This window comes from Brachyistius frenatus, unplaced genomic scaffold, assembly GCF_029030835.1.
Source record: "Brachyistius frenatus isolate BFR_SWC_R1_liver_20210118 unplaced genomic scaffold, ASM2903083v1 Contig_209, whole genome shotgun sequence".
NCBI classification, from domain to species: domain Eukaryota; kingdom Metazoa; phylum Chordata; class Actinopteri; family Embiotocidae; genus Brachyistius; species Brachyistius frenatus.
In genome coordinates this window covers 476,063-494,222 of record NW_027210808.1, presented here as the reverse complement: position 1 = coordinate 494,222, position 18,160 = coordinate 476,063, and the positions used below count along the sequence as shown (strand labels likewise).

The 18,160-nt window shown below is 43.0% G+C and overlaps 3 protein-coding genes across 4 annotated transcripts in view; 1 reads left to right on the top strand and 2 right to left on the bottom strand.

Annotated features, from left to right (window-relative positions):
* The window catches only part of top2b (DNA topoisomerase II beta), a 28,005-nt gene extending 24,875 nt beyond the window's left edge, over positions 1 to 3,130 (bottom strand). For both annotated transcript variants that reach the window (XM_069719170.1, XM_069719172.1), the window contains exons 1-2: positions 2,624 to 3,130; positions 309 to 473 (exon numbers count right to left, since the gene is read on the bottom strand). In XM_069719170.1, the coding sequence (XP_069575271.1) occupies positions 309 to 473; positions 2,624 to 2,665 (207 nt within the window). In that variant the 5' untranslated portion in view covers positions 2,666 to 3,130. The remainder of the gene's footprint in view (positions 1 to 308; positions 474 to 2,623) is intronic.
* A 363-nt stretch (positions 3,131 to 3,493) lies between these two features.
* ngly1 (N-glycanase 1) lies at positions 3,494 to 14,471 on the bottom strand. The gene is made up of 12 exons (XM_069719173.1): positions 14,306 to 14,471; positions 13,456 to 13,570; positions 13,095 to 13,343; positions 12,051 to 12,213; positions 10,640 to 10,859; positions 10,319 to 10,440; positions 8,809 to 8,954; positions 7,109 to 7,219; positions 6,837 to 7,022; positions 5,792 to 5,977; positions 4,182 to 4,359; positions 3,494 to 4,086 (listed from the first exon to the last, which is right to left on the bottom strand). Exons 1-12 carry the CDS (start codon positions 14,431 to 14,433, stop codon positions 3,911 to 3,913), a joined length of 1,980 nt encoding a protein of 659 aa, XP_069575274.1. The 5' UTR covers positions 14,434 to 14,471; the 3' UTR covers positions 3,494 to 3,910.
* oxsm (3-oxoacyl-ACP synthase, mitochondrial) lies at positions 14,393 to 17,557 on the top strand. The gene is made up of 2 exons (XM_069719177.1): positions 14,393 to 15,868; positions 17,041 to 17,557. The coding sequence occupies exons 1-2, from the start codon at positions 14,874 to 14,876 to the stop codon at positions 17,453 to 17,455; spliced, it is 1,410 nt and encodes a 469-aa protein (XP_069575278.1). The 5' UTR covers positions 14,393 to 14,873; the 3' UTR covers positions 17,456 to 17,557.
* Positions 17,558 to 18,160: the final 603 nt, after the last annotated feature.

The window sequence follows — 18,160 nt, the reverse complement described above, 5'->3', positions numbered from 1 at the left end:
AGGGCATCACAAAGATTGAAAAGTCAATGTATTGCATTTAGGATTATCATTTTCTTGTGTCTCCAAAGGCAGCAGGAATATCTGAAGTGTCGACCAGATTTACGTGACTGCTTCTGCTCACACCTGTGCTGTGAACAAAGAGTTACAGCATATCAGTCTTCAGGAGACAGACTTCCAGAGCAACTTTTTACAGAAGCACCATCGTAAAACAATGCCAGCATGTAAAATTAGCATCGTTTAGGAATTAGAGCAGATCTGAAAGTTTGTGCTTGTAATCAAAAACAGAGGGCAGCTTACTCCCAACTCACCTGCGTGATGGGCTCCACGGTGCCGATGTAGGTGTCTGGACGGAGAAGGATGTGCTCCAGCTGGGTCTTCTTCTGGTACACTCGCTCCACAGACAACTTGGAGGCTGCCTTGTCTTTCTTGCCTCCTTCCATCCTTGCAGCTTCACCTCTGCCATTCGCAGCCTCCTGGTTGGCGGAATTGTTTTACTGTTAATATGCATAAGTGTTGGAGAATCCCACAAAGGTGAGAAAATAATTGTGCTGTGCTGTTGACTGCTTCATCAGTGCTCTCCATCATTGGGAGAATGCCCGAGCCATCTCTGAGGCTTCATGAGTTTGGTGACAAATAGTCAGGTGAGGCAAATTACTGCCCATTTCACTGTAACTGGAAGGTAGGGGGTTTAATCCTGGATCCTTATTCCAAACTACAGTAATAGTAATCAAAGTTACAAGCTCTAACTATTAGTGAGCATAATATTAATGACAATAAACAATCAAATGAAATACTTGCATTTTGTATTTAACATTTCAAATCCAAAGAAGATTTGTCTTTAAATTTGAGACATTTGCATTTTTGCCTGCGTTTCAGAAGGCAAATGTTTTCTTTTTTGTCTTAGATGTGAAATATTAAGTACAACCTGCAAGTGTACCATTTCACACTTCACACTAATGAGCAGGAATCCCCAACAGCACAGGGCCAGACCCGGTATGGTGACCCAGACGCCAACAAACCCCCATCCACCCATCCATCCACCCCCCACCCCCCCCCACACGCACACACACACACACACACACAAGGCCATCGTCTGCATGATTTCTCTCAACAACAAAAAAAGGCACGTCAACATAAATCCAGTAGAAGAAGATAGTACAGGGACTCAAGTTCATCCTTGAAGAATAAACTGAACAAATGATGATAACAAAATTGAAGGGCTGCTAGTCCGCTGAGCTCCAATAAATTGAGGACATTAAAAAAACTACTGCAGAGCACGGCGCTGCCAAGAAGTGAATATTTTCAAAACACATTACAACCTGCATTAGGTCAAAATTTCAAAAATAAACAAAAATGTTTCCTTAAATTTCCCCACTGCTTGCTACCCCATGATGCAGCATAAAGTAAGTATGGAGAGTAAATTCATTAAGAACCTTTCAAACACAAGGTGAATGAACAGGTTTTTACATACTGCACAACAGGTAATAAGACCACCTAAAAGGAAAACACACTACAAGGACACAAATATAACAGCATTAATAATAGCAAAAGAGTGGTGACTTTATAGGTACTGTATAACAAATATACAGAAGTATGCAGAACATAATCAAAATATCCTGGCTGAAAAAATACTTGTCACTTGTCAAAATACTGCAGCATTTTAAGCATTAATTATTTGTATTATGTATTTAACTGTTTTAATACAATAACCGTGTTTTGAGGTAGGGAAACAATAGATAGCTTGTGTGCCTTATTTTGGACTTGTTTGTGTTTACTAAGGTGTTTATTATTACCTTGTAAACATGCAGGGCACAAATCTAATTATCAAAGCCACACTAATAAAGCGATTAACCGCGAATGTCCTTCCAGACCAGAGATGACGGGAGCGGGTCCGGCTCTGGAGACGCCCCGGCTCTGGAGACGCCCTCTGAGGGTGAATGTGAGCGGTCGGCTCCGGGACTCTGGCTCACCATTACTCCTCCAGTACGACGTGTCTGCCCTGTTATGTTGCCAGCAGTGCAAATCTCTCACCAAATACTTGAAGAGGTGCAGAAGTTGAAGATGTAGCAGCAATACGTGAAATATTATCACTGTGAAACCAATAGCTGGACGAGATGGGAGGAAGTGCTGCTTTCATCATCGGTGTATTGTAATAAACATTGTTTTTAATGACTGGGAGGTGAAGCCGTATGATCCGACTGTGAATCAAAGTTGAACTTATAACTAATGCAACTTTCATTTCGCCTCGTAGCGACCATATATTCCCCAAACTTTATTGCACAGATGTAAACTCGGACGGTTCCGGTTATCGTCTCAGCCCCGATGCACGCTCTCGTTACCGGTCGTGAGCTTCTCGAAACGTCCGTGCGGGTCCTGCGTTTGTCGGCCGGCCGGCCGTGGAGCTGCAGAGCGCAGCCGGCTGCTCTTTAACACGCGTGTGGACGCGCAGGAGAATAAACACCGAGGAGATTTAAACCCTAAAGCTCAGAGCCACCCGGCGCATCCGGTCTGGATCAAATAAATACTAATTAAAAATATAAAAAAAACACGTTTAATTCCAGCAAATGCACAACCAAGATTGTAAAACTCAAAGTTAGTTCGTTGTACGGCAAACTTAACTTACCACCCAAGACAGACCCCCTCTCCCCGCAGCGCCGTTGGACATCTTCCTTTGTGGTCCGAAATGTTGTGATGCAGCTCGCAAAATGTCTCCAGGTCCCGTGAAATGATTAGTCCGCAAACATAACAGATGTCTCACTAGCTGAAAGGCACCCAGACCTTATCTCCCATGTTCTTTCTTCGTGTGCTTTGAAGACAGCCCTCTGAATGGATCAAAACAAGCGGAGGAAGGGGAGCGGGTCGCCGCTATTGTTAAAATCGACGAGCGGTGGCACAGCAGGCCTGAACTCCCAACAAAGATGCTAACCGGGCTACTGGCTGCAAAATAAATACTGTACAAAACGGAAGCATTCAATAGGTTTACAATTCCATGTGGAAACTAAACTTCACAAAAGAATAGTTGAACTGAAATACCCCGAAAAGGATATCATTAAATATTTTTCATTTAGAAATAAAAACGAATATTAGCTAATAGCAACACCCGCTGTCCGGCTCCGCCATCTGCAAGATAGACGGCGAATCGTCTCGCCGACAAACTGACCAATCAGATGGCTGCCTTTCAAAGACACCGGTATTTCGACCAATAGGAAAAGTCATCTTATAGTGACCGTAGCTCTGTTTTGAACACCAGATGGAGACAAAACTCCACTCGAGCTTCACTGCAAAACCAGACTGTCGTGTAACGCTTTACACTTCACTCAACTACCAGACTGCAAGAAATGTCTTTATTATACCAATATGTTTCCTAATCTTCAGCCTTTACTATCACACCAACAATAGCATTCATTTTTTCAATTAATAATCAGACATATGGAACTGGACATGGTAATATATATATTTTTTTTTAAATGGCATTGCAATATTAAATAACACATTCAACAAAAAGGACAGTTTATTACGAGCAGGGGATCTGGAGCAACCTGAATCGACGATACCATCAATCCTGGTTTGGTCTCCATGCATCACACATTACAGAGACATTCACAGTGGAGGCAAATCTTACAAACCCTCTATGGCTTTATGGTTAAAACTGCATGTCTCATAGGTTAATTGGCCCTTAGTCAAATTAAAAGTTTAAAACATGTGACAGATACAAAAGTGATATCTTCTTTTATCTATCATTAGGCAATGCATGTTGAGTCAACCTGGAGGACTTACACATATGTAAATATTGCACTGATTTATCAACATAAATCAATTTTACAGCAAAAACTTTAACCCCAACACATAGCGCTGAACTTGTAAAACCAAAGATAATTCCGGGTCCAATTTGTTTTGTCAAGAACAACTGTTAAGCATCTTGTAGGTCGATAATGATTTCAAAAGAGGTCTCCTCTGTCTCGTTGAGGCTCCGTCTGAACAGCTGAGAGTGCTGCCACGACGCCTCCCCTTCTCCCCCGCTGAGCTCTGCTGCTACGATGAGCTCTGAAGAGCCAGACAGACTGGAGATCGACAGCATCTTCCCATCTGAGGGTTCAAAAGCAGAGGCAGGAATTATCAGGAGGAATCATGTCATACAATAACATTTGGAGTATTTTATAGAGTGTAACAGGTAACTTTACCTCCTGAGAACTCTGTTGTAATCGGGCCTGACTGCAAGTACCAATAGACTTTCCCAGAGTGGAAGGTCTCGCTACTGGCCATTAGAGAGACAGACTTTATCTTCATTCCTGCTGGAGCAAAGTCAAACTTCCAGCTGATTCTTCCTACAGAAGAACCTTCTGTTCTCGCTATGTACACCTAAAAAAAAAGCAATACAATCAGGTCATCACGTCTGAAGCTGTTTGCAAATCAACATCTCTGGAGGTTATTCTCATTTTGTGCTCTTCTGTTCTAATTTGCCACATTGTGTTTTTTCTAGCCTCATAATCAGAATAAAATGTCTTTAGTTTAATTCATCCACATTAGCCGCCTTCCTGTTTCTTCTGTTGAGAACTGAAACAATAGATTAAACAATTACATGGAAATCAATCTGGAACTATTTTGGTGATCGCCTGCTGTCATGTCTCAAGTAAAAATGACAATAATTGTAGGTTCCAGGATCTCACTTTTGGATATTTGCTGCTTATTTCCATCATATATGATAGTAAATTCAATATTTTTTGGGCTGGCCTGTCACTCACTGTGAGTGTGTGAAATTGTAAAAGTTGTTTTCACCGGAGCTGTGCTGCTACTGTGGTTTCCTGACATGAAGACGTATGACGACACATGAAATGCTCAAGTTGGGCACCCCTTACTCTCTCAATTTGGCTCCCTGGAACTTCTTTCTGTTCCAAAAATATCTGACAGAAAATGTGATGTTTCACTGAAAAAACAACTAACAGAAATACAGGAAATTAAAATAATCCTTATTTCCAACCCGACTTCTATTTTGTTTTCCCTTACCAGTTTGTCATGAGTAGCATATCCATCCTACATAGTGGTTTAGGGGAAGAGTTCATGTTTTCTTTGATCTAGTTTCCTACCACATTTTCAATTAGTCCATCAAAGCTCTGGTTCCTCGGTCTTGGGAAAACAGCCCTCAGTACAACTTCTTTAAAAATGTACAGCTGAACTTAATAGCATGTGGTCTTCTTGTTTTTTAAAACCAGTTTTACTCTTCACAGTGAGTATTTACTGTTCAGTCTGTTCTATCATTTCCTCTACCACCATTTAAACTGCAATTTTTCAGGTCAAGGCCAAGATATCTCTTTCACCACATCAGCTTTCAACAAAAAGAAGTCCCCAAACTTCAGGAATATGGAAACCTAAATCACAGCGATAGTTCACTGTTCATAAGCTGAGATTAAAGTCTTTTAAAAGTGTTTTTAGGCTGTTTTGAACTGAAAGAAAGTTAAGTAAGAGGTCAAAACAGATTAAAAAAAAATACATTTAAGCTTTGTGCATGTAAATGTTTTTCGTTTTTGACATAAAGAGGAGTGAAAACAAATAAACACTTAATTCTTTCTGGAATAGCCCTTTAGCTGCTGTGAAATTAAACTTGTTAACTTTGGGCTTTAAAATAATAACAATATATACAATTAAAAGAGGACATAATTCTTCATTTTTTTTTCTCTGTTTTTGTTATAATACATGTATAGTCAAAGATGTATGATGAACAGATTGTTTCATTTTAAGTTGACCAGAAAAAAAAAAAAGTATATCTTTGTAATTCCCAGAATAGTAAACGTACCATCTGCCAGTCACTCTCCACCTTCCTGAAGACGGACTCCCTCCTCCACACACACTGATCCCAGCTCGGGATCATCTCAGAGGTGTTGGACACTCGACTGTACTGATCTTTGGTGGCACTGTAGCGCACGTGGAGGAACCCGGCACTCTTTTCTTTCTCAGTGGGAATAAACACAAAACCTGCAGCCTGAAAAAAGCACATCCACAGACACAGTAAAATATCAAGGTATGTCATACAAGAATGTTAAGAATACAGTAGAGATGGCTCAGTAAACCCTCCACCACTCTGTGTAGTGCCTAATGCAGTTGTGATTACATATCTATTGTATTTATACACATTGTTTGGATGTGAAATGATTCAAATGTTCGAATACTGCACACAACTTCCATCATCTTTGATTTGAATTGAACATTTGTGTGGTCTGTGATAAAGAATGAACAGGATTAAAACAGACCATGGACCAACTGTACAACTACTTATGGTCTGATGTGAACTTGCAATTCATGCACTACTTTGGGGATTTTCATAGCGTAGCTGATGGTTCTGTCGGTAATAATAATAATAATAATAACTTTATTTCTATAGCGCTTTACATTTAAAACACAAAATGCAACAGTATAAAATATAGTGATAAAATACAACGATCGTACTGTTCTCACCACTCACCAGTTTTTCAAAACGTTTAGTAAGTTAAAGTAAAGCTGCACGTCAGTTCTATTATTTTTCATCAGTCTTTGTTTTTCAGTAATCACTAAGTATAAGGTTCTCATAACCAATTGAACTGCTGTCAATTTCTACAAAAATTAAAGCCATGTTGTAACTAACTCGTTTACATTCAGATAAAACTTGAAAAAGTTATTTTCAAGTTCATGTATCTGTAATGATTCTACAAAATAGTGTCTGAAGCCTGAAATTTGGTTCCTAGGTTAACATTAGTGGAGTTTTTGGTGGGGTGATCACATTAGTGATGGAAAAATGCCTATGGAAACGTCTAGTTAAACGTACATAGTGTCCTGGCTGTGTGAGCCATATGTAATGTACTGACCTGTGTGGAGCTCTCTGTAGCTGCCCTTCTGGTCTCCCCCCGCGCTATCCTCCAGGCGAGAGAGCCAGAGTTGCGGCCCCCCAGCTCTCCTGGTTCTGGTGTCTTTGGGGAAATGAACTCCACCACCTCGACAAGCAACCTCTCTTTCAGCTCCTTCTTCCTGTCCGCACTGAAGGACTGCTGCCTCTTCAGGGTCAGAGAAGAAGGAAGGTGGTTTACATCACAGTCGCCACAGCAGTCTTATATCAAGTGTTGGAAAGGCTCAGACTTACTGAGTGATTGAGCCCATCAATGGTGTGCAGCAGCCAGGGCTCCTCAACTCTGGTCCTTCTCAACAAAACCTCTGGGTGTTTGCAGGAATACCTCCACGTCACATCAACCACCTGCAGCACAAACACACACATTTCGATGCATTTCTTGACCCTAACCTTAACCACCACAACTAAATATCTAACCTACATATAATTAAAACCATAATCTTAAAACCATTTATTTAATTTGAACCATTAAACAGCCTTTCGATGGTGAGGACCAGCACAAATGTCCTCATTACAATAGGAAAACTGAAACAGGTCCCAACAAAAAGTCAGTCAGTCAAAAAGTTTTGAGACTGTTCCTGTTGAACATAAAGGGAGCACGGCAAAGTAATGCGCACGGAGCAGGGGAAGCAGTAACTTCTTTGAGTAAGTATGCCTGATAACATAGATGAACACCAGCACCTGTTACATTTGTTTCTGAGAACACTGGTATGTGCATATTTTCTATTTCACCACAGACCTGAAACCTGAGCAGAGACTGAATGCTGTGTTAAACTCTGGAAATCAATAAGCTGGGTCCGCTGTTTTGATTGGTATTCACGTTTCAAGAGGGGCAGAACATCACTGACGAAGACTAAACAAGGCACATAAAGTAAAGAGGTGGGTTTTCTTTGACGTGTGTGGGGTTGTGCACTGGGAATTCGTCCCACAGCTTCTGACTGTCAACGCACAGTTTTCCATTCTGAAGGAAAACAATCAGCGGAAACCACCCGAGCTGTGCTGCTACTGTGGTTTCCTGACATGAAGACGTATGATCACAAATGAAATGCCAAAGTTTGGCACCCCGTACTCTCTGAATTTGGCTCCCTGGAACTTATTTCTGTTCCAAAAATATCTGACAGAAAATTCGATGTCTCTCTGCTCAAGTTTCAAGTCGCAAATGCACGTGTAGTAGTGGTCACAAAAACCCGTGTATGGCCTGACATATTCGTTAAGTAGGTATTCCAAATGATTGCTTCCTCCTGCTCCATGCATATCACTGTGCTGCAGCAAGAACAGTCTTTTTATAAACTCTGGTAGAAGCAACATACAGTACAGCTTAAACTTAAACTGTCTGCTGATCCTGGCAGGGATTGCATGTCTAAACAGTGACGAGCATCTCAATCAATTAACAGACATGTGGAATCAGTGCATTTAAAAAGTGCTTTGCGACATTTTCAAACCTGCACTGATAACGCCGCTAATTCTTTCACATGAACATTAATAAATAAATACAACTTCTTCTTGACAAATAACAAATGTCATTTTTGTCCCCATATTTTGCACTTTTTGGCCTAAAACTAATCTAAAGGTGACCCACCCAAGCATACATCCATAGTACTGCATACCAACACACTCAACAACACATGAAAGCACACTCACTCAGACGAAATCTGCAGACAGAAAACATCAGGAACTCTTAAGGGTACCACTAGTTGTTTTACCACGAGTACTTCTATGGAAAAATGTTGATAAATGTGGGTGCCTGTTTTGTTTATTCTCATGAAACATATTCCTACCAAGGCCATGATACCTTCACTTTGTTCACTTGACAGTTGTTTTGACTGACCACAGAAAAAAGGTCACAGGAGTAAAACTGGACTGACACCTGATTGTAACAACTGACCGTATTTGTCGACATAGTAGCAGAACTAGTGTGTGTCCATTTCTCTGACCTGGTCCTTAGAAAAAGCCAGAACGTAGGACAGTTTCTTTCCCCAGCCGACTTCATACAGCAGCGGTTTATCGCAGACGTTCTCACACCCGTCACAGTGGAGCCACCGACGCTGAGACGCAGAGTAAATCTCTGTCCACACGTGGTCTGAAACAACACACAACAAGACTGATGCTCACTTAGGCTTCATCCACATCAACAGGTTTTCATTAAAAGTAAAATCATCTCTGTCCCACACACATTAGCACTGTTTCAGAACAAAACTCCATAACACACCGGAAAACACGTTATTAGGACATTTGACAACTTGTAGCATGTAATATTTCCTTTTCTGTGATTTAGTCAGTGGGTTTAAGAAGGGATTGTATCACTTTGATATGTGTGATGTTAAATGCTTCCAAGCATCGGAGCATACTGTGCATTTAGTACCTTCACCTCAGGCGATGTATTTAGCGATATGATGTACTCTCGATCCAGGACTTGTCGGATGATGACTGAAACAACTTGATGGTGCGAATCCATTAACCATTTTCACGAGTCTTTCCTTGTCACTCCGGTGATTTAACGTGCATGCTTATAAATGCAGTCTCACCAGGAAATACAACATGCGTGTTTACATTGGGATTGTTCAGGGCCAATCTGGCCATTCCAAAGTTGCCTTCCAGTTTCTCAGAACCACATCTTCATTGATAAGATGATCCCACAAGACACCAGTTTTTCCAAAACTTCAGGTTTGATAATATTGCTAGAATCAGGGATGGTTGCTCATCACTGGAATAATAGCTTGCCTCCTACACATGTAGGCAATAGCAGCATTATAAAGTGCATGATTCAACTCCACAGCACCCGCTAGCATCGACAACAAGCTCAGCAGCATCTGAAATTATTTATCTACGTTGAATTAAACAAGGTAGTCAAAGCTGATTTAGTTTGTTTTATTCCAAATAAGGGCCACAGGAATTGAGCGTGATGAATCAAGGAAGGTCATGTCCTGAAGCAAACGGGGGACTTTTCCAAAGTCTCCATTTCCCCATCCAGACTACAACTCAACCCCTCAGGTATCAAACTAAAATATGGACAGCAGCATTTCCAAAAGTCTCTGCTATTTGGTTCTAAAACCCAGATTAGTGTGGAAGCCTGGCATAAATGTAACAAATGTTGTGTTTTAAAATGAAAAGTGTTTGAATGTTGTCTCAGCCTTTCATTCAGTTTATCTACCAACTTCAGTAAATAGTTCTGATGGCAGACCAAGTAGGATTTTAGGGAAATGGTGTGACTTGTTCTTAATATATAAAACTCGCGTTAAGCAGTCTTGCCATCTAACACTGAAAATGAAACTAATTGTTCTGCTTACTTAAAATATCAATAATAAAAACTAGTATTCAGATAGGACTGCCAATTGTGTAATGTTGAGAAATACAATGAGTATGTGAAACCACGCAGAAGAAGTAAAATACCAGTTGTTTGTGCAGAGAATCAGTTTAGTGATGAAGGAACATTGGTGTACACACCTGTGCTGTCCCAGATGTACCGCGCCTCAAAACCCAGAGCTCTGCAGCACAGGGTGAAACAGTTGGCCCATTCCCCACAGCGACCTTTCCTGGTTTCCAACAGCTTCTCAGGGTTGTTATACCTGGTGTAAATATAAAGAGGAAAAGGTAAACAAAATGTTATTCCATTTTTATACTGTAGGACAAAAATGAAGACAACAAAATTAGGAAATAACACAGAGTAACAACCAGAGGGGGCGGGACAGAGCGTAAAGGGCCATAGAACAAGAACTAAACTCACTAAAGAAGTAAGAACAAGCCAAATGTCACACAAACACTCACCTGGGGAATCTGGTGGAGAGCAGGCAGCTCTGACAGTAGTGGTTCTCCACTCGCTGCGCTCCCCAGCGGAGGTCATCGGTGCTGGGACTGAGAGACGCGGCATTCTGGGTGGAACCTCCACAGCGCCTACAGGGCAAACAGTCCACCCAGGAGAAGAAGTCCTGTTTGAACCACCGGAGCAACTCCAGCACCAGGAAGTCTTCTACTCCAAGTTTACACCCTACACACAGGACAGAAACTCGTTAACGTAGTGCCCGTGAATACCTGGTTAAAGAGGCATGCACACCTTTTATTTCCATCCATCCATCCATTATCTATACCCGCTTTATCTATTTATCTATACCTGCTTTATCCTGATCAGGGTCACGTGGGCTGGAATCTATCCCAGCTCACTTTGGGTGAAGGCGGGGTTCACCCTGGACAGGTCACCAGTCCATCACAGGGCCAACAGAGAGACAGACAGAAACAAAGACCATTCACACCGTCATTCACACCTAAGGGCAATTTGTAGAACCACCAATTAACCTGAGGTGGATGTTTTTGGATGGTGGGAGGAAGCCGGAGAGAGAGAACCCACGCAGGCACATGGAGAACATGTAAACTCCACACAGAAAGGCCCAGGCCGGGACTCGAACTAGGAACCTTTTCGCTGCGAGGTGACAACGCTAACCACTGCGCCGCCCCACGTTTTATTTCATCTGTGCAATTTTGCCAAAATCAGGAACATCTTGTCTCAGCATGATACTGAAACATGAATCCATGCATGTGTTCCTTTCAGACCTAACTGTGGTGATTATTTGGTATCCAGGTTGATTTAAAATGCTGCAGCAAGTGTACTGACATGATTTAGCAAGAAAGAGAATACGTCTCCCATTTTGCTTCCGTTCACCGATTCTCTTTAAAATGAAGACTTCATTTTCAAATCCTCCGTCTTACATACTAAACCCTTAATGACCAAGTTCCACCTCATCTTTGACATCTTATAGTACCAAGCTATCCCAAAAGAGCACGTTCCTCTGTGAAGGCTGGCGCAGTAGTAGGTTCCTTGACTTTCCAAATGTAGACATGGAGCCAGAGCCTTCAGCTTCCAGGCTCCTCTCCTGAGGAACCAGCTCCTGGTTTGGGTTCGGGAGGCAGACATCCCGTCTACTTTTAAGACCAAGCTTAAGCTCACTGACCCTGAACAGTCCACTTAGCTGTACTCTCTTGTGCAATTATCACTACTGCATGATGTTTTGTGATGTTCCTGAACTTTGATATTTTAATGTGGTCTTCTATTCTCTTTACTGAAACTGTAAAGTGTATAGGGACTATGTTTCATGGTGATTTCTCCCTGTAAATATAATTAAATGGAACTGAATTAAGTATATCTCTGAACAGACACAGAACAGAATGAGTGCTGGGACTTCACCTGGGTCAGCGTCTTTAGCCTCCTTCAGCTTGTGTTGAGCAGCAGAGGACAGCTCCTGGTGAGGGATGCAGCTCCGGGCTTTTTCCTGCAGCTCAGGGTTTTCATACATCATAACATGTTGGAAGTTAGACTTTAGAGTCCCAAAGAAGCTCATACGTCTCTCCTGGAAAACAGAAAAAAACAAAAACATTTTAGCTCTACAGGTCTGTACAAAAATGATTACTCAAAATGATAAAACTGTGGACTACTGTACTTCTCCTCATGGGGCACTCTTTATATTGTATATAGATATATATATATATACATATATATATATGTATGTTGACTGTGTTTCTTGGTTTGTTTGTATATAATATATATGGATATATAATGTACTGTATATACTGTGCATTTTATATTTATATTTTCTACTGCTATTTACTGTTATTTTATTGCTTTTCTATTATTCTATTCTATTCTATTATTCTATTCTATTATTTCTATTATTGTCTTATTGCTTCTGTAGCGAAAAAATTTCCCCTCGGGGATTAATAAAGTAAATACCTACCTACCTTATTATTAACATCAAAATACGGAGGCCCCAAAAGCTCAATGTACTGCAATCTAAAGGGATAATTGTGGTTATTAACAAGATTGCATAAAAATGTAAAAATGAACAGAGTTGAGATCGCCACCCTGCGATCATTATATCATAGCTGAATACTTTAATGTGTCCTTTCATGGTTTTTACTGTTAAATGGAGTGCACTTGTATAGCGCTTTATCACCTTAGTCTCAAAGCGCTTTTAAACTATTTCCCATTCACACACACGAGCTGCCACGCAAGGCGCTCGCCATCAGGGATACATTCACACACATCCACACACCAATTGGGAGCAAATTGGGGGTTCAGTGTCTTGCCCAAGGACACTTAGGCATACACTTATGTGTACAGGAGGAGCTGGGGATTGAACCGCTGACCTTCTGATGAGTCGGCGACCTGCTCGACTATCTGAGCCACAGCCGCCCCATTATTAAATGAATCCATTGATGAGAGCATCTTTACCAGAGATGATGGCTGCTGTGCAGGTGGTGCTACTGGCTGGCCTGATGCACCAGCAGAGCTCTCTGGCGCTGAGGCTGAGGCTGAGGTGGTAGCAGGCTGAGCAGCAGGCTGAGCAGCAGGTTGGACAGGTTGGACAGGTTGGACAGGATTTACATGCAGCCTCTGATCCCTCTCTGCCGCAATAGATTCCCTGATGAGCTTCAGCTGCTCCACTGAGGCAGACTTTGGGAAGATCAAGTGAGTTTCAGCCTGAAAAGAAGTAGTTACAGTTCTCACTGAGACAAGTGATACACAACAGGAAGACTTACTTAACTAACTTCAACTTACTACAGAAGCCACCTGGTAGTTACGTATTAATTACCTCCTCAAATCCCATCTCAAAGAGACACTCCACTGCACCTTTGATGGGCAACAGCTTGGTGGAGAAAGTAGGATTGCCTATTCGGATCATTCTGTACTTCTCCTCATTGGGATTTCTGTTGGGAGATACGAGGAGGAAGAAGAGAAAACTAGGTCGACAATATCTTTTGATATTACTATTTACAAACCAATGAGTCCTGTGTTCATTTCAAAACATCCTGCAAACATATGCAAATAGCAGTAATATCCTATTGTATTGATGCCACACCTGAGGCCTGCACTACAACGCAGGTTCAACATATCCAGGATATCTTTCCATTATCTGGCTTAACTAAACTTAACAAACGAGAAAAACCACACACACACACACACACACACACACACACACACACACACACACACACACACACACACACACACACACACACACACACACACACACACACACACACACACTGTGAGTGTGTACGTTGCTTCTGATATCACTGCCGTGTCATTTGAGCAGGTGTGCATCTGACTGTGATTACGTTAAAATAATTGAACGTATCAGATTTATTGGGACGTTTTCACAAGTGAGCTTGGTCTGAGGAGTCCGTGACGTCACGATGGTGAACGTAACATGCCCGGACATAAATACACCTCAAAGTCAGCACACGGTCACCCAAACATCCCGGTGACCGGCACGCAGGTAATGTGAGGATTGTCTTTGAGCTTTTAAACAGAGTTTATTCTCGCAGCGACGAACAAACAGCTCGAAACATGAAGGCTGAGTTCAGCTGGTTCGTCCACAACAACCCGGAACATCTCTTGTGCAGCTGCGGCTCGGCACAGCGTCACGTTTTCAACCTCACCTCAATATATTGTCCGCGTATCGAAGTAACAACTTGGCGACGTCCAAGAAGACTTCGTTTGGGTTGTCACACAGAGTCGTGACTGCTGGTGAAGCCGCCATGTCGTTAAAGTCCTGATTCTCACACATATGAAAGCTAACGCTAACAGCCTGCTAACTAGATGTTTGAGGTCCTGGGTGAAGCTGCCCTACGGCCGCCTGATAAATGCGTTAACCTTTAATAGACTGTGTAGTTTTGTTTTACAAGAGTTATGTTAAATTAAGCCATTTTACATATTTTATTACTGTGGTATTGCGTAACTTAAGTCTTCATTAAATAATTACAATTTAAACGGAACTGGCGTTCACTACGACTACCTACACGGAGCTGAAGGCGGGTGTAGAGATGTCGGGGACACGTTTTCACCAATCACAGCTGACTGGTTCTGTTCGGCTCAGTAAACTACCCACTGAATTTCCGTGTTTTTGTCACTTCACCTCTACTTTTGTAAACTCGTGTCCGTGATCCTCGCCAGGTGAGTCGTGAGGCTTCCGGACAGGTCGGACTCAGAGTTGGTAGAAACAGGACGATGTGCGCTTCATCACTGTCCTGCTGGACCAAACTCCAGCTGACGTCACAGAACTTGAGGACGCTTCTTCAGCACAACGTGAGTGTTTGTCCGAGCCGAGACTTCAGGCATGGCGGCTCAGGACAGCAGCAGGGGAGGAGGGTTGTTATCACTGGGTTAGGGTTGGTGAGTCCTCTGGGCGTAGGGACTGCTCTGTCCTGGGACCACCTGATCCGAGGCCAGAGTGGGATTGTTGCTCTCGACCCGGAGGAGTACAGGACTGTCCCCTGTAAGGTGGCAGCTCTGGTACCCAGAGGGACCGGACGGGGTCAGTTCAAGGAGGAAAGGTTCGCTTCTCGTTGGGAGATCAACAGCATGGCCCCGGCCACCGTCATGGCCCTCGGAGCTGCTCAGCTGGCCCTGGACGACTCCGGCTGGACCCCCGAAAGTGAAGAGGAGCAGCTCAACACAGGGGTGGCTGTTGGCATGGGCATGGTGTCGCTGGATGAGATTGCGGACACCTCTGCCGCCTTCAAAGAAAAGGGCTACAACAAAGTGAGCCCCTTCTTTGTGCCTCGCATCCTGGTCAACATGGCTGCCGGACACATCAGCATCAAACACAAACTGAAGGGTCCCAACCACGCCGTGTCCACAGCGTGCACGACGGGCGCGCACTCGATAGGTGATGCGGCCAGGTTCATTGCCCACGGGGATGCGGTTGCTATGGTAACCGGTGGGACGGAATCCTGCGTAGGGCCTCTTTCCATAGCCGGATTTGCCAGGGCTCGGGCGCTGGCCACCAAATGGAACAACAGCCCCACGCTGGCATCGAGACCCTTTCACCCGGAGAGAGAGGGCTTCGTGATGGGAGAAGGAGCGGCGGTGCTCCTGCTGGAGGAGCTGCAACACGCAGTGAACAGAGGAGCCAGGATCTACGCTGAGGTCCTGGGCTACGGACTCTCAGGAGACGCCAGCCACATCACTGCACCGACCGTGGACGGAGATGGGGCGTTCAGGTGACTCACTTCGGGGTTTTAGAGGGTGATATGGGATTTTGGTCATCATCAATATTTTACGATATAATGATAAAAATGTGTTATTCATTCATTAAAGCAGGTTGGGAACCCTAACCTACGTCTGACCTAACCTTCATGTGACGAGTCACAAAAGATGATTACCAGAAAGATTGGAATTTCTTGGATCATTACATTTCTTCTGGCCTTTAAAGACGGGGCTTTGCATTTCCGTTCCTTTTACACCCACATCAGTTATCAGTTTACACACTCGAGCATCCTTTGACCCTCAGCAACAACTCCCGATGTCATTGTACGTCTTCAATATCCGCCGCAGTGCCTTTCCTTAAAAGCTCACAGGCCAGCAGGAAGATGAAAGATGAAAACATTCCCTCTTGCCAATAGGTGGCGCTATGACTGTAACCAAATACTGGCACGTAGTTGTCTTCAGGTCAGGACTGTTATCAAACATGTAAAGTTTGCTGAATGTTTGACAGCGTACATTAAAATTACAACAACTTTCTTTGTATGAGGAGTTCGATAAAGTGCAACACGTGGAAATGGCAAAAAATGGACACTAGATTCAAAATGGCAAGATTTTATTTGCAGATGCACACACCTCCTGAATTTGGTAGAAATAGGATGAAGTAGCTGTGGAGGCTGAAGTTCAGGGGGAACTACACATGTCCGAGACCCATATCAGGTGAAGTTGTCACCCACTTCTAACACTCGTGCCTAGTTTCTGAGCTCTCAAAAACGCAATTCATTTCAGAGAACAAGAACAGGAAGAAGAGCTCCTAGAAAAACAAACATCAGCCTAGTAAGGGAAATAAAAAGTTCTTCTGTTTCAGCTGTTAGACGTTGCGTCATCGGTTATGTTCTTTTTGTGAGATCATGTTGTGTGCGGGTGGTGGTGTTCATGGTCTCGTGCAAAGCAAATTCCTCCAGGAGAAATAAACCAACCATTCAGCTATTGACTCGCATGAGTTTTATCTTCAAATAAAGCGATTTCAAATCCGGTTTGGCTTGTCAACACCCTCTATGACAGCTCGTTCATTTCTTAAACTACGAGTCTACATTTTAATGATGTCATGATCTCAGCAACACTAACATTTGGTTGCCAAAACAACAAAAGTAAGTAAATTGTGATAAACTGTGTGCCCACTTCCTTACAGGTGCATGTCTGCAGCCTTGAGAGATGCAGGCGTGTCTCCGGATGATGTCACATACGTCAACGCCCACGCCACATCCACACCTTTGGGGGACGCCGCTGAAAATACCGCCATCAAGAGGCTCTTCCAGCAAAGCGTGGACAACCTGGCGATCTCCTCTACGAAGGGAGCCACGGGACATCTGCTGGGGGCCGCTGGGGCTCTGGAGGCAGCGTTCACCGCTCTGGCCTGCTACCACGGGGTCCTGCCCCCGACCCTCAACCTGGACCGCACAGACCCAGAGTTTAACCTGAATTATGTTCCCTGCACAGCGCAGCCGTGGCGGACTCAGGGCCGACGGGTCGCCCTCACAAACTCATTTGGATTTGGTGGCACCAACGCCTCTCTGTGTCTCGGGCAGCATCTGTTAACACAGTGAGACTGAATGTTGATTTTTCATAAAAAATCCGATCTGATCCCAACTTTATTCTTTACTTCTGATAAATATGTATCATTATTAAATATTTATTAGCAAACCTGATCACTGCAGCTGCTGGTTGGTTATTTGTACTGGTATTGTTATCGTTTCTTCCACACGAGCCTGAACTGTTTGTGGATTTTTAGTGCCAGGATTTTAATTATAAAGGATAGGAAATGAAAAACACTGACTGTTGCAAGGCAGTTTTCTTTCTTTCTTTTCTTTCTACTCTGCGCTTTCTCCCTCAAGTTGAATAGTTCAAAACATTCTGATTGCTATTCATTTTTATTCATGTACTCATAATTTGTTAGTTTGGTTGATTCAACCATTTCAATGAATTTGAGGGGGGAAAAATTAAGTTGACCTCTGAAGTGCTGTGAAGTTTCAAAGTACAATAATACTTATAACACCCGTACTGTGTTATGTATGTTTCAGCTCTTGATTTGTTGGTGGTGCCGACAATCACAGAGTAGGGACATGCAGCTCCACGGCCGAGGACATCTGCAAAAGGAAGAACAGAAACTACGCGAGCGAGGGAACTGAATGGTGACAACAGACAATAAGAAAATACTATGGCAGAGAAAAAGCATGAAGTTAATATGATCTAATGATGAGATATGAATATATAGAGAGTGAAAGAGTGAGTGGAAAGAAGCTCACATGAGG

What these genes read in the sequence shown, in the direction of transcription:
- ngly1 (XM_069719173.1), bottom strand. Translation starts at nt 14,433, where the DNA reads ATGTGTGAGAATCAGGACTTTAACGACATGGCGGCTTCACCAGCAGTC. An exon ending in TTGAGATGGGATTTGAGGAG is followed by an intron (nt 13,344 to 13,455) that starts GTAATTAATACG and finishes ACTTCTTTTCAG; the next exon opens with GCTGAAACTCACTTGATCTT. An exon ending in TGGAGAGTGACTGGCAGATG is followed by an intron (nt 4,360 to 5,791) that starts GTACGTTTACTA and finishes CTTTTTTTTTAG; the next exon opens with GTGTACATAGCGAGAACAGA.
- oxsm (XM_069719177.1), top strand. Translation starts at nt 14,874, where the DNA reads ATGTGCGCTTCATCACTGTCCTGCTGGACCAAACTCCAGCTGACGTCA. An exon ending in GACGGAGATGGGGCGTTCAG is followed by an intron (nt 15,869 to 17,040) that starts GTGACTCACTTC and finishes ACTTCCTTACAG; the next exon opens with GTGCATGTCTGCAGCCTTGA.